Below are 14,377 nucleotides of genomic sequence, written 5' to 3' on the forward strand. Positions count from 1 at the left end.
GGAGCCAAGATGAAAACACTTTGGATGATACAGATTGCTGCTGAGCACACGTTGTCTTTGTCAGTGGCCAGTCCATATTGTATGCAAGCTGTTTTGTGCAGTGACCTGCATGTAGAGACACAAGCTCTCTGCTCTGCAGAGCCAGAGGAATAATTACCCTAGGCTGTTTGTGTTCTGTTTGCAGAAGAACATAATAGTGGAGGAACAATCTATTCTTTAAGGCCAAGAACATTTTGAGTAGACTGTGTGCTAATGTGGGACACATGCTAAGGTCATCCCTGCTTAATCTCTTTGGTGACTGTACAGAGAATAGGGTCGGCTTTTGTCTGGGCTGTGACCAATGCAGCATCAAGAGGAAAATTGTTGAGGGCCAACAAAGAATCAGATTCCAGCTGAAATATAAAGATTTCCTGGGTGTCAAAGTCAGGAACTGGTCTTGCTGGAAGCCAGAACAAAGCATCAGCATTGGTGTGGTGACTTGTCAGCTTATAGTTGATGTCAAAGGTATATGCCATAAGAACGAGGCCCACTATTACAACCTTTGTGCCATCCTGCCCAGCTGAAACATTGTCCAAACAATGTAATCCATGGCTTATGGTCTGTCAGCAGCTGAAGTTTGACACCATACTGAAAGGTACGAAATTTCTTAACCACATAAACCCTCTTTCTTAGTCTGGCAGTAGTAGCATTGGGCAGCATCGAGTGTCTTGTAAATGAATGCAATAGGGTCTCCAGAAGAAGAAGAAGAGGAGGTGATGTGATAAACCTTTTGCATTTCTTTTATGTTTTTGTCTTCTTTAAAGGCAAAGAGAAAAGATGAAACAGTAGCCCATCATAGAACCTATGCCTACTGTCAGGTATTTTTGATTTTCAGTTGTTAAAAAAGAGAGGAGTTTTTCTTGTACCAGTATGAGGAAGGGAGGATTCGTGCTCAGCTAGTGAACGAGTGAGAAGCATACCATTTTAAGCAAGTAATTGTAGACCACCATTTTGGGGTCGCTATGAATAAGTGAGGAGTATGTATTTCATATGTGCTCCGTTTAGAAAAATACAGTATTGTTTTGTTAACAGAAAGGTCGTGTGAGTTGTTATTTCAAATAGAATTACAAGAACTGAAGCTCACCTGTGTACTTTGGAAAATTACGAAGATCCAATAAGCTTAATGGGAAAATGGTCAAGACTTCGAAGATGAACAACCAAACATAGCATTATAAAGAATGGTAAGCACAAATCTACAGTGGAGAAAGAAACTACTTTGCCCTGCAAAATAATTTGAACTAATGCGAACTTATTTCCAGGCATAGCTCAGCTTATTGTGCTTGTCATTCATGCCGAAAAATTAATCTCATTAATTCAATACATTTTAAAAAGCCACGCATTTCAACATTTTATTATCATCTATTCCATTATTTATTATATTATAAAGTGGCGACCGTGACAAAGGCTCTTTATTTAGGGAGACAGTATAGAGGCTTCCTAGGTGAAAACTGGACAAGGAATGATGCCAATTGGAGGGCTCAGGTGTGAGGAAATCTGTCTAACACTCTAGAAACCACTTGAATATAACCTCTTTTTCCTGCAAAGCATTGAGTGAGTGGAATATTTTTGTGACACAGGGAGTGGAGTGAAACGGTTGAATAACTAATTTTTTCTGTAAAAGGCTGAAGTCTCTTGAGATTCTGTGGCCTGGGCATGCTCTCTATGGAATGGATGTATGCTTGGTAGAGCAGATGCCCTGCTTGTCGATTGTAAATCCAAGATATTCAACAGACTGTTGAAAAATTTGCACTTCTGAAGGGTACATTTAAGGCCTTGGTTAATTCCAAAAACAGAGATTGCAAGTTCCAAAGGTGCCCTCTACTGGATGCCCCTGTCACTATGATGTCAGCCAAATAATTGCAGCACGAAGGAATGTCCCGTATCAGTTGTTTGATAATGGAGGAATACTGCTGGGGCACTGGAAATACTGGCAGAAGCCACAGGAGATGTTTAGCACCAACATACCACAAGATTCTAGGTGTAAAAGTAACTGCAAGTATGCTTCTGACAACTCAGCCTTAATGTAAAAGTCACCATTTTTTAATTCAGAAAACAGGGCTTCCAGACACAGAACTGGAAAAGTATCTAGGATGGCCCGGGCATTAACAGCGTTAAAACCACCATATAATCAGAGAGAGCCCATTATGAGGGGAGAAGCCCATTGGATTAAGGAGACAGGTATAATCAAATTGGGCTCCACAAAACTGTGCAGTTCTGCTTTGATCACACCCTGCAGGATTGGGCATGTCCACAAGGAGTGAGACACGGACCCTGGTTTTAAATCAATTTTGACTGATGCATGTGTGGCCAGATCTAAGCCAGGAGTGAACAGATCTGAATATGAGGTGGTTAAATCTTCAATGCCATGTAATAGAAGCTCTGTGGACATCAAACACACATTTTATGGTACAGAGAAACCAAACTGATCGAATGCATGTAACCCAAATACGTTTTTCGCATTACCAGAAGTAATGACAAAGAATAAAAATTTTCTTGAAATGGCTTTACAGGAGACATCTGTAGTAAAAACACTTATCACCTCTATGTCATTGCCATTATATGCAGTTACTCACCTACAAGATGGTTGTAGTGGAGGGGACCTTAACACAACATAGGTAATAGCATTCATTATGGAACGAAATGTGCCAGTATCCACATGAAAAGATACCTCAAAATCATTCACTTGCAGGGTCAATAGCAATTTGGCAGACTTACCCCTTTCTGGATAAGTTAATATTTCAAAAGCATGCACTGTTTCATTTGGTATATGTCAATGAGATCTGTCAAAGGATCAAGTGGTAGAACAAGACTGCATCATGAAACATCCTGACTGATTAAAACTGTGTACCGGACTGAGACTTGAACTCAGGATCTTTGCCTTTTGTGGGCAAGTGCTCCATCGACTGACTCACGACCCATCCTCGTGGCTTCAGTTCTGCCAGTACCTCATCTACTACTTTTGAAACTTCACAGAAGCTCTTCTGCAAACCTTGCTGAACTAGCACTCCTGGAAGAAAGGATATTGCAGAGACATGGCTTAGCCACAGTCTGGGGGATGTTTCCAGAATGAGATTTTCACTCTGCACCGACTGGTAGTCATGCTTGGGTAGCTCAGTTGGTAGAGCACTTGCCCACAAAAGGCAAAGATCCTGAGTCTGAGTCTCGGTCCAGCACACAGTTTTAATCTGTCAGGAAGTTTTGTATCAGCACACACACTGCTGCAGAGTGAAAATCTCATTCTAGAAACATCCCCCAGGCTGTGGCTAAGCCATGTCTCCGCAATATCTTTTCTTCCAGGAGTGCTAGTACAGCATGGTTTGCAGAAGAGCTTCTGTGAAGTTTGAAAGGTAGGAGACGAGGTACTGGCAGAATTGAAGCTGTGAGTACAGGTCATGAGTCACGCTTGGGTAGCTCAGTTGGTAGAGCACTTGCCCACAAAAGGCAAAGGTCCTGAATTCGAGACTCGGCCCAGCACACAGTATTAATGTCAGAAAGTTTCATATCAGCCCACATTCCATTGCAGAGTGAAAATCTCTTTCAAGACTGCATCATGCCTATGCTGCGTTGTGTCAGGCAACTGACACACACTGTTAGTTTGACATTTTATGCTGCACAAATTACATATAGCTGAATGATATATACAGTGGAAGCAAGGGTGGCAGTGGAAGCTCTGTGGATAATAGGGCAATTGATGCTGAAAGAAGTTCTGTTTAGATAGAGAAATCTGAAAATTCTCAGTACTTTAACTATGAGAGAGAAAAAAGTTGGAAACACTTGAAGTTTTGCTGCCCTGTTTGTGTGCCTCCAGCATGTTGTGCTGAGGAAAAGGACATTGGCACAGCATAGTGTGTTTACTAGAGTGACCTGAGCACACCTGACTGAACCTCCAAGTGGCTAGCAGTTTCCTGTTTGAATTCAAAAGCCTGAATATTTTAAGAGCCTTGTCTATGGAAGGGTCTGAATGCTGTAAAGCCAGTATGCACACTTCCTTATCAGATGAAGTTTGGAGGAGAAAGTGTCAAATCATGGAATTGGCATACAATTTGTGACAGGTTTCTTCTGAACAGGAAAAAATACAATGATGAAAAGACTGCAAAGGACAGTGACCCAGTCCTCAAAGGGTTCTGCAGCATCAGTAAAATTCCAGTCTAGCATATTCCATCCAGCACTGACACAGTACATTTTACAAAGTTAAGCAAAGGACAGAATATCAGGTTTTGTCAATGGGGACAACATATGGAGCAACAGCAATACACTATGCGAAGTCCACAAAAAAAGTGATCATTTTACATCTGAATCAGTTACACTGTAAGGCATAAAATGATAGCTGAGGCACTGCAATTATGTTGCCCAGTTGTCAACACTGTCTAGAAGCAATGGAAATGGCAGAACTAGCAAAGGCATCTTGTTTCTGGTAGACAATGCTGATAACTGGTGGTATAGTATGGTCAATTGCTTTTGCTGTTATTTCAGTAGTTGTTGTTGCTGTTCATGCTCTTGTAGAAGCCACTGCTTCATAAATTCTGGGTCCATGTTTCCTGCTACATCTATGCACCAGGAGTTTGAAAATACTGATCATCACTATTGAAGTATGCAACTATGAGCCCAAAATATTGGGAAAAATACAATGACACAGAAGACATGCGTGGCATCATTCATTGTGACATATTGCAGATCACTGCACCACCGGTGGTGAAGGCTGTAAGTAAGGGTAAATCTCCATCAGCTGTAAGCACATCAGTTAGTGGTTCTTTACTGATGAAACCATAGCAATATAAATGATGAAATACACATTTTCAAGAAGTTATAATATAATACAAGCCCATTTAGTCAGAGTTACTGGTTCTTCCTATTATAATGCTTCTATACCTTAAGGACTCTGTTTCTAACCTCATGATGGAAGAAATTTCATGAACAGAATGTTACTGGTACAGGTTGTACAAATTTTTAATTACCACCTCAAAAAAATCAAGTTGACCATGAAACTTGGTGAAGGTGTTCTCCAAACACTGTCCCTTCAATATGATAAAATTTTGATGATTTTGGATGACTCAGTGGAGACCTTGCTAGCAGAAGTGTGCATTTTGGCTGTTTATGAAATGTTCTCCCTAAAAATCACCTTGTCATTATTCTGGAAATGCCTGGCATGCAACTGTTTATTCATCTGAGGTAAAAGGAAGAAGTCACTCAGGGCATGCAATAAAAATACGGAATCTAAGGCAAAATACTTAATCCAAAAGAAGCAGCATGTGTGACTATGTCTTGTACTGAATGAAATTCAGTGTCGTCCTGGAGAAAAAATACCTCTTTGGACAACATACAGCAACATTTAGCCTTCATAGTCTCCTGTAACTTCATTATAAGATTTTGATAGTGTGTTGCTGTGGTGGTTTGCCCCCTAAGAGCATATTGTAATAGGACCACACCACGGCAATCAAGAAAAACACTCAGTATCACCGTGTCTGATGAGGGCTACGTTCCATCTTTTTCGGCAATGGTGAATCCACATTTACACAACGTGTTTGGGCCTTTATGTGGAGCTCGTAGTGGGACACCCAGTGCTCATCCGTGATACTTAGACAGCTAAAGAAGTCTTCTGGAGTAGCATGACATAGCTGCAACATTTCCACTGCTGCATTGATTCAGCAGGCTTCACGAATGGGACTGAGCGGTCACAGTCCACAGCTCGTGGTCTCACAGTCGCGTTCTCGCTTCCCAAGCACGGGGTCCCGGATTCGATTCTCAGCAGGGTCAGGGATTGTCACCTGCCTCTAGATGACTGGGTGTTTGTGTTAGCCTCATCATTTCATCATCATTCATGAAAGTGGCGATATTCGACTGATCAAAGGTTGGGAATTTGTATGGGCGCTAATAACTGCTCAGTTGAGTGCCCCACAAACCTGAGCAGTCACAGGACCCAGTGGGCACCAACCTTTGTCATGTTCAGAACATTGTGTAAAATGTTGTAAACTTATCCATGATTGATTTTCACTTTTTTTACCGATGTTGACCCAATTGTTATGTGCCAGTCTTCAAGGACAAGGGGCTCCACTTTTCTTGTGATTATCTGTTCGCATAGGAATTCTCTGCTATTTTGTTCATCATTCAGACTTGTTTTACCACAATGGAGATGTCTACGCCACCTAACTGATCACTCATATGATGGTGCACTGTTGCAATGTATTTCCACCAACTCAGCATGCAGTGTTGTTTCCCGCAAATGCAAAAAGTGAATTACCAGATATTAATTTTCTCCCTCAATGGCCTGTCCCTTTTTCTTTTGGCACCTCCAGTCATGTGCTACAGCACTGTGGCCAAAGGATTTCAGTCTGTACTAGGGTTTGCAGATATGTACGTGAAAACAAACAGAGAACTAATTATGTAACTTTATTTTTCTGAGGAGATAATTAAAATTTTATGACTACCCTTAGTATAGTGACCTACATTTCCTGATCATCAGTTTGTACACCAACTTATTATGTTAAATATTTATCTTCTCTGTATTGGTTCTTAAAGTGAGATCAATACTGTGTAACAGATCATCCTCCTCTAGCATTACTTTTCCTCAACAGAAGTAGTTGATAGCAGTAATATTTTTTCAAATTTTGGACAGGTCAGCACTCTCTCAGCAATTTTTATGAAAAATTTCATATAATTTTATACACAATGTGTTATATTTACAGCTAAAATTTATGAATAGGAATTATTGTTTTGGATGTTATGATCGATAAATACTAGTTCTGAATGTACACTTAAAATTATTATTTTTTTTAGAAACATTTGAAATTACAAATTATTTGACACACTTAAAATTTCTATTATTAATTACATAATCTAGTACTGTCTTCATACATCCTCATTACCTCATACATCCTCATTACAGTTGGAGGAAGGCAATGGCAAACCACCTCCACTAGGACCTTGCCTACTACAGCAGTGCGGGCCTCCCGCATCGTCCCCTACACTCCTCGGAGTATGGGACCTCATCATCATCATCAGTACTGTTTATTATGTTTATTTCTGGATTCATTCATTAAATAATAATTGAAACCAATAGAAATTCATTTGTCAAGAAAAACTGTAAATCCTTTGGAACATTGTTATTATAGTGCACGTCATTTACGACGGCGACCGAGTTTACGTTCGTTCTGCGCATCTGACGTCACAAAACACAGTCAGCCAATGAACAGAGAACAACATTGCCAGAGCTCGACTGCAGTGCAGAGCATGGACGAGTGGCTTCAGTTTTAGAAACGTTCAGTCATAAATGAAGTAATTGAACAAAAGCAATGTCTTGGTAGCAGACTTTCTTTTATAGAAAGTTTGGAAAAAGCATTCTTTATACTAATTGCTTCATATTCCATAAATTAATTAAACCAAACAAGCAATAAGCCTCCTAATTCAGGCGACAGCAAGGAAAGGTGTTTGTATCATTCTCACGAACCGCTTTTTCACAATAAAGAACAGTGGTAATTGTTTATTTCCTATTGTACTTCGACGAAACATGAGTAATTCATAGTCATACCATCAGTGTTTGTCAGTATTTTGCGTGATGTCTTACACTCCTCCAGTAGTTCATTTGAATTACAAGCTGCGTTAGCGTAATAGTTAAGGTTCCGAGTTCAGACCTTGTTCGGTGCTTAATATTTTCTTTGTTTAAAAACAATATCAAAGTGTCTTACTTCATGAATTTTATTCGTTTGAATGTAATTTTTTGCAATTTCTAGTGCTTTGTCTCTTCATTATAATCATAATAAGTTTTCGGTTTTTCTAATTTTGTCATCCAATATTTCTTTTCACAGCAATTAACAACAATGAAAAGGCACACATACAGTATTCATGTTATCTGTTTTGTTTGTATACCTTCTCTTCCACAGTCATTGTTTTACTATTCATATTGAGATATATTCTTTGCGACAGTATTAAAAGTATTATTTAGAGCAGAATTTCGGCTCGTACGTTGCCGAGCTACTTGATTGTCTGATGCAATTCTTTGCTTTGCTGCTTTGGCAACATCATCATATTCAATGTTTTCGTCAACTGATCTATGTTTTGGCAAGTATTTGCTGTCCCTTGTGACAAACACAAATTGTTTGCACACTGCGCCTCACAGACAATATATTTTAGTTTCTATATTTTATTACGTCCACAATTCAGTTTTGTGTACTTCGCCAATTTTGTTTTAATCAGAACTCTTTAGAAAAAAGTGAAATGACTCTGGTATAAATAAAACTTTTATTACAGTCACAAAAGATTGAATATTTCTCAATATTACATACGACACCTATCTGGTACTTAAATTAAATGAGATATTGTTATACAGTAAATTTTATATGAAGTTTAGGTATGTTGTCCACATTTCACTCTCAACATTGTGGCAACTAAAATCGACCATACGGAAAGTATACGCTGTGGACTTTTACCTCTGCAAACTCTTCAAAATTTTGTGCAATTGTTTATTACATTTAATGCTGCACAATAACTGCATTGAACATTGAAACAAAATTAAGTCATTTATGGGGGGAAGGTATCAGTCAAGAAGATGTGTAAAAATCAAATTTTTGGGCCAAATAGTTTTTGTGAAATTGAATGATAAATGTGTCAAAGCAGTAGGAACACCATGTGTCAGCACAGGCAAGCAGTGCAGTGATGACGTGCGGGGAGCACGTCTCTGTAGCAGCGAAAGGGTTAATGCGGCCGTGGTGGCTCTACTTCATAATCTGCGCACTCCCCCCTAAATGGAAGTTTGCAAACTATACTATACTATGGCGCTGCTTCTCTTGGGGCGTGCATCATTTGCAAGTGGCAACGTAGCAATCTCCCGCGTCTGGGCGGGCATGTGCGAACCGCCAAGATAAAAGAATTCAACTATACCACAGAGTGAAGCAGTAGTAAGCATGCCTCAGATGTGATCAGATGTATTTTTGTATTTTGGGTGAACAATGTAATTTTCACTTTGTTAATGTGAAAATTAAAATGACTGTGTGACATATTAAAATGTGACAAAATAAATTAACACAAAAACAAAAATTCTGCAATGACAGTCTTCAAAATCATTTACTCAGTTCAACCATGAGGACCTAAAATGCGAGAACTTCAACTTCAAGAATCAGAGTCCTAGACAAGAAGAACTGTTTATTGTAACCTTACTCCTCTCTAATCTTCAGAAAAGACTTTGCTCTTTGTGGACAATAGCTGCAACTAGGAAGGAGGGGTAGATTACGACTGTAAACTTAACAGTTCTAAAATTGTGAAAATGTATCAACCATAAACAGCAATAACACCCTTTCCAAAGTTCACTGCTAAGTATCTTTTGGCCAGCTTCACTCAGTTCCACACAAGCCATCTCAGTACACAGGTAGTATCAGTGACAAATCGTAGCAAACAGTTACAAAGAGTAGTCACTTATTTTCACTCTGTAATATCATGTAGAATCGCATTCTTGAACAGGTGTGGCTTGTAATTAAAGGCTCTGAGGTGGAGTTGCCCCAAAATATATATTAAAATAAATTTCTCAGTAATGTGTAAGAGAACTTAAATTACCAGAACACATTTCTCATGTTTCCCACAGGGTTTTAAAAAATGCTGGTCAGTGTTTTTGGAGCTGTTGATCTGTAATATCAAGCGATGTTTTCCAAAGAGGTAGTTGCTAGCCTTAAGGCTGAGTCTTGAAATGCTGCTTACCACTATGTAGCAGAAATTTGGAGGTGTGGCTTCCTCGTATGGGCATCCTGAAGGTTCTGGTGTTTTAGCCTAAAGGGATCCTGCCAATCTACCCACAATTTTCACATTTCACTTATTACATCCAAAGGGAATGAACAGAGTTCCTGAAAATTCCCTATCAAATCTCTGTGTCTGTATATCTCTATTGTGCTTTGATGCATTGTTAACTGATGTTTAGTATTATTGTTTTGATAGTGTTTTATGTGGTTTTTTGTTTCTGCCATTGGCTATTCTATTCACCATAGGAATAAGTTTGCAAATGTTTTGTCAGACTGCACTAGAGTATGGTAACATAAGTATCACCACCTAGCAAGAGTTCCACAAATAATTAGAGGAAAAAGTGAACGAAATATACCCTAGGGATGAAATCTGGCCCATTACTTTAGTTTCTTGCTCGCTGACTGCAGAAAATTTGCATTATTAGCAAGTTTCTTGTTGTGAGCATATTATGCATAGACTTAGTGAGTTTTACTTTCTTGCAAATAATAGAAACGTACCACAACTTTGAAAACAACACAATGTGAATTCAGTGTGCAATTTATAAGGAAAAATTATAGGACATATGATTAGGATGAAAGTGAAGGAACTTGGTGCATCCAGACACAATGTAAAAACGAATCAAGAACAACATCAGTGTAAATCCAACAAGGGTATAAACACAGTTTTAAGAGAGTAATGTATAATGCAGCTGAGTGGTTGTGCACACCATATCAATAAAAATGCATATTTTGTAATACACAAGTATAAATATGACATATATGGCGTGTAAATTGTGATGGCAGTTGCTTGGGATTATTCATGTCAGCCAATCACAGCACAAGATCTGTGACATCTTGGAAACATCACTGTTTCGTCACTCAAACTCATAAATGCTGTTGTTTGAGTGCACAGCACATTAAACATACTAAGCTTAGAAACAGAAATACCAAAAATATTATGCATGCATCCAGGATAACATACACCCCATTAAAGATGAGTCCAAAACACATGCTTTAGCACAATTTGTTGTGGTAAACTGTTGGGAAATATGATATTGGTGGATAAATACTACCTATAGATTCTATCTTGGACCTGTCTTTTGATGTTATTTACTAGTTGATTATAAAAGGGAAAGCAGGTACAGTATGTAAACATTTGGCCTCCCTCCCCCTCCCCCTCCCCTCCTGAAATCTTAGCTGTGGTGACAGACTGACCTGTGATGTAGCCTGAGGTATAGATTAGTTCAGATCAATAACTGTCACAGCCTTCCCCAGTATGAAAACCATGAGCCATGCCTGTTCTTGGGAAGCTCTGCTTGTTCATAAAAGTTGTCATTGTTCAGAAATGAGATTAGAACCACTTGGAGAGTGAGTCCTTCAAATCTCTTGGCACAAACTGTTCAGGCTGAGAAAAATACTTACAACTGCTTATGCATCTTATTATAAAAAAATCAAATCCCTGTTCAAGAATCTAAAAACTCCACACTCACAACACCAGATGCGGGAAGAACATCTACATTTTAAAAAATTGGTCATTGGTGCAAAAATTTACAAAGTATACAGATGTGAAAATCTAGAAGTTGCTACCTATGGTGCTCAAAAGCCTAAGAAATCAGAAATCCTTTTTCATGTTTAAATTAAAAAGTTTTTCTTGGATCACTCTTTCAATTTAGTTGGTGAGTTTATTTGAACTATTTTCTTCATGGTTTGTAAATTTGAGTTTAACACACCATTAAACATCTTAAGGAGCTCATGTTTCTGAACTGTTTTATAAGCAATGTGTGTGTGTGTGTGTGTGTGTGTGTGTGTGTGTGTGTGTGTGTGTGTGTGTAGCATCTTCTGTGGAAATTGATTTTTGATATATGATATGAATACTGATGAGTAACTGAACACATGTAAAATAGAGTCATATGCCACATCCAGATGGAAGCATTGCTCTGTGGATCCATGGAATATTTGTGGAGAGGGTACCATTCAGGTACAATATAACTGAGGTGCAACATGGTACAGCACACTAATAATGCTTTCTTGCACAAGTATTTACACAGTGAAACGTACATGATTGTTCTTCTTGGAAGCTAAGAATGCAATAAGTCTGTGGTCAAGTCACAGATATTCCACTTATCATATGCCAGCAATGTATATCACAGTGGATGTTTCCCAAAGTGATGCTGTGCTGATGTACATGACCAGTTGTGCCATGGCTGCTACTTTTGCAAGATCCAACTGGACTGTTTCTTGAAGCAATGCTGTGCAGATGCATATGACCAGTCATGCCAGGCTGGCACTTTGTGAGACATGGCTGGACAACATCTCAAAGTCAGATGTATATGATGTGGCTATAACTACATGAGAAGCACCCAGTGAGTCCACATAAGATGCTAGTGGTATGACAGAGGAGAGAGGGGTGGAAGTATCAGCATATGGAGGCCACAAGTGTCAGAGAGACTTTGATGTGATCAATGGAGTGGCTAATGTTAAGGGGGAAGTGCAGCTGATGTGAGCCAGTAATTTATTTGCTGGAGAAAAGTTCAATAGGTATAGTCTGCGCAAAGGCAACCCATGCATAGTGGGGTCACCACATGAAATAAGCATGTTGAGGCTGATGCTGTGGTGCATGGTGACCAGCAGTGTCATCAACAATATGAATATGTTGTTGGTGTTACAGGAGATGTTCTTGATGTAATTGTTCATTTGTGCCACCAATCATTGTAAGTAAGTTGTTGACAATCATGGGCCAGGCTTGAGGTTCTAGATTTGTCTGTGATATGGCACAAACATTCAAAATCCAAGCAGCCAGTGGCAGCAAAGCAGGTCAAATGAATCCACACGTGGTGCAGAAGATGTGTCTGTGGCAAATGAATGTGAATCCAAGCAGCTTAAGATTGCAGTTCTGTAATTGCATAGTGTTTCTTCAAAATGGGAACAGAAGTGAGGTCCCATAGTAGATCATTTGGTGCTTTTGTTTGTTTGGCACTACTGTCTGAAGTTGAAAGAGAGTATTTAAGCACATCACTTGCAGAATTGATTACTGCAGGCAGTCAAAGAGTTGGATGAGAAGCACTGCACTGTCCAGAATTGAAAATGATGAAATGGCATGTGAATTTCAGCACATGAGGAACTTATAGTGTAGTATCCAGTTCAATACATATTGGCACAATTCCCAGTCACTGCATGTCACCAGTTTGGAGTGGATATGGTGCAGGTATGATATTACTGAGGTACAACACGAGGCGGTGTGATGATAATGCTTTGTTGCATGATTATTTACACATTAAAAGGTACACGTCCCTTCTGCTTGAAAGCTTAGAATGTGGTCAAGGCAGTTATTCCACTTATCATATGTCAGTGATGTATATTGTAGTGGATGTTCCCACATGTGTATCCAATAATAAAATACATAAATAAATAAAATATACATTTTTTTCATCAAATGTAAGAATCATTTCATTCATTATTTCTAATTATTTATGCTGTAATGTCTCTGCCTCATATAATTAATCATTGATCTAAAAAATTTTATTTACTAACGAAAATAATCAATTACTGACAATATAATCTAAATGGATAGAACAATCTGTCTTTCCTTCTCATCCTGTCCAGTAAGTCTCCCCTGACTGGGTGACTTTTCTGACCATTTTTCCTAAACCTCTCCAGTTCTCCTCTTCCTTCCCCTCCAACTCCTCTGCCAGAAGAAGGATCCACTGACCCTGGAAGCTTGTAAAAGTTAAACCTTTTCTGTGTGTGTGTTCTCCTGCTGCCACTTTGTGAATAGATTTTTTTATCTACCCATCTACATTAAATTTTTATTTACTGCAATTTATATTACAGATCTGTGAATCACAATTCTCAGTTACACACTCGACAGCAGGAAGATAATACGGGAACTATTGCAGCAATAGCAGTTGGAGTTGGAGCAGCAGCCCTCGTTGGAGTTGGACTGCTGGCTCACATACTTGGAGACAACAGAAGAGCACGAGAATGAAGGCAAAGAAAGGCTACTGGTCTTATTCACTTGATAATTTTTTTCTGTCCATTAAAGTAGCACATTAACACAAAGTTACAGCTATGTTTTATAGTAATCCTCTCCATTTTGTAATGCTTGTGACATCTTGATGCTCTGTGATAGTTTTGGTTAATAACTCTATTAAGTATGCAAGTAGAGAGTGTAGAGCATCAAATTTTCTCACATGAAAGAACTATTGTAATAGTCCATGTACAAACAGCAAAATGTTATATAAAATAAATGGGATTGATAAATAAAATTTATAATCCTTGTGTCCTTTTTTTATGTTCTGACTTTCCAGCAGTACTTTTGGGAATAGATCAAAGTACAGGTAATAATCCAATGGAAGTCTTCAGATTCCATATGATATCATTTTGTAATGATGGCCATGAAGATTTTTCTTGATCATTTGTTACTGATCTGATTCCAAAATGTTATGGGTTTGTATAAGGTAACTGACAAGGAACTTGTTTGATTATTTCATGTCCAACTGGGAAAATTAAATTCCTTTTATAGGCAGTCAGTATATAACATCAATAAAATTTTCCAAAAAATATGTATCACTTGGCACAAGTATTTAATCAAAGCACAAGAGTACCGATAGTTGAGAAGTTTCGCACCGTGAGAGGCA

The 14,377-nt window shown here is 38.7% G+C and overlaps 1 protein-coding gene across 2 annotated transcripts in view; it reads left to right on the forward strand.

Annotated features, from left to right (window-relative positions):
* LOC126175486 (cyclic GMP-AMP synthase-like receptor) overlaps nucleotides 1-13,986 on the forward strand; it is a 367,167-nt gene extending 353,181 nt beyond the window's left edge. For both annotated transcript variants that reach the window (XM_049922303.1, XM_049922304.1), the window contains one exon: nucleotides 13,572-13,986. In XM_049922303.1, the coding sequence (XP_049778260.1) occupies nucleotides 13,572-13,725 (154 nt within the window). In that variant the 3' untranslated portion in view covers nucleotides 13,726-13,986. The remainder of the gene's footprint in view (nucleotides 1-13,571) is intronic.
* The last annotated feature ends 391 nt before the right edge of the window (nucleotides 13,987-14,377 follow it).

The sequence above is a fragment of the Schistocerca cancellata genome, chromosome 3 (genome assembly GCF_023864275.1).
Source record: "Schistocerca cancellata isolate TAMUIC-IGC-003103 chromosome 3, iqSchCanc2.1, whole genome shotgun sequence".
NCBI lineage: Eukaryota > Metazoa > Arthropoda > Insecta > Orthoptera > Acrididae > Schistocerca > Schistocerca cancellata.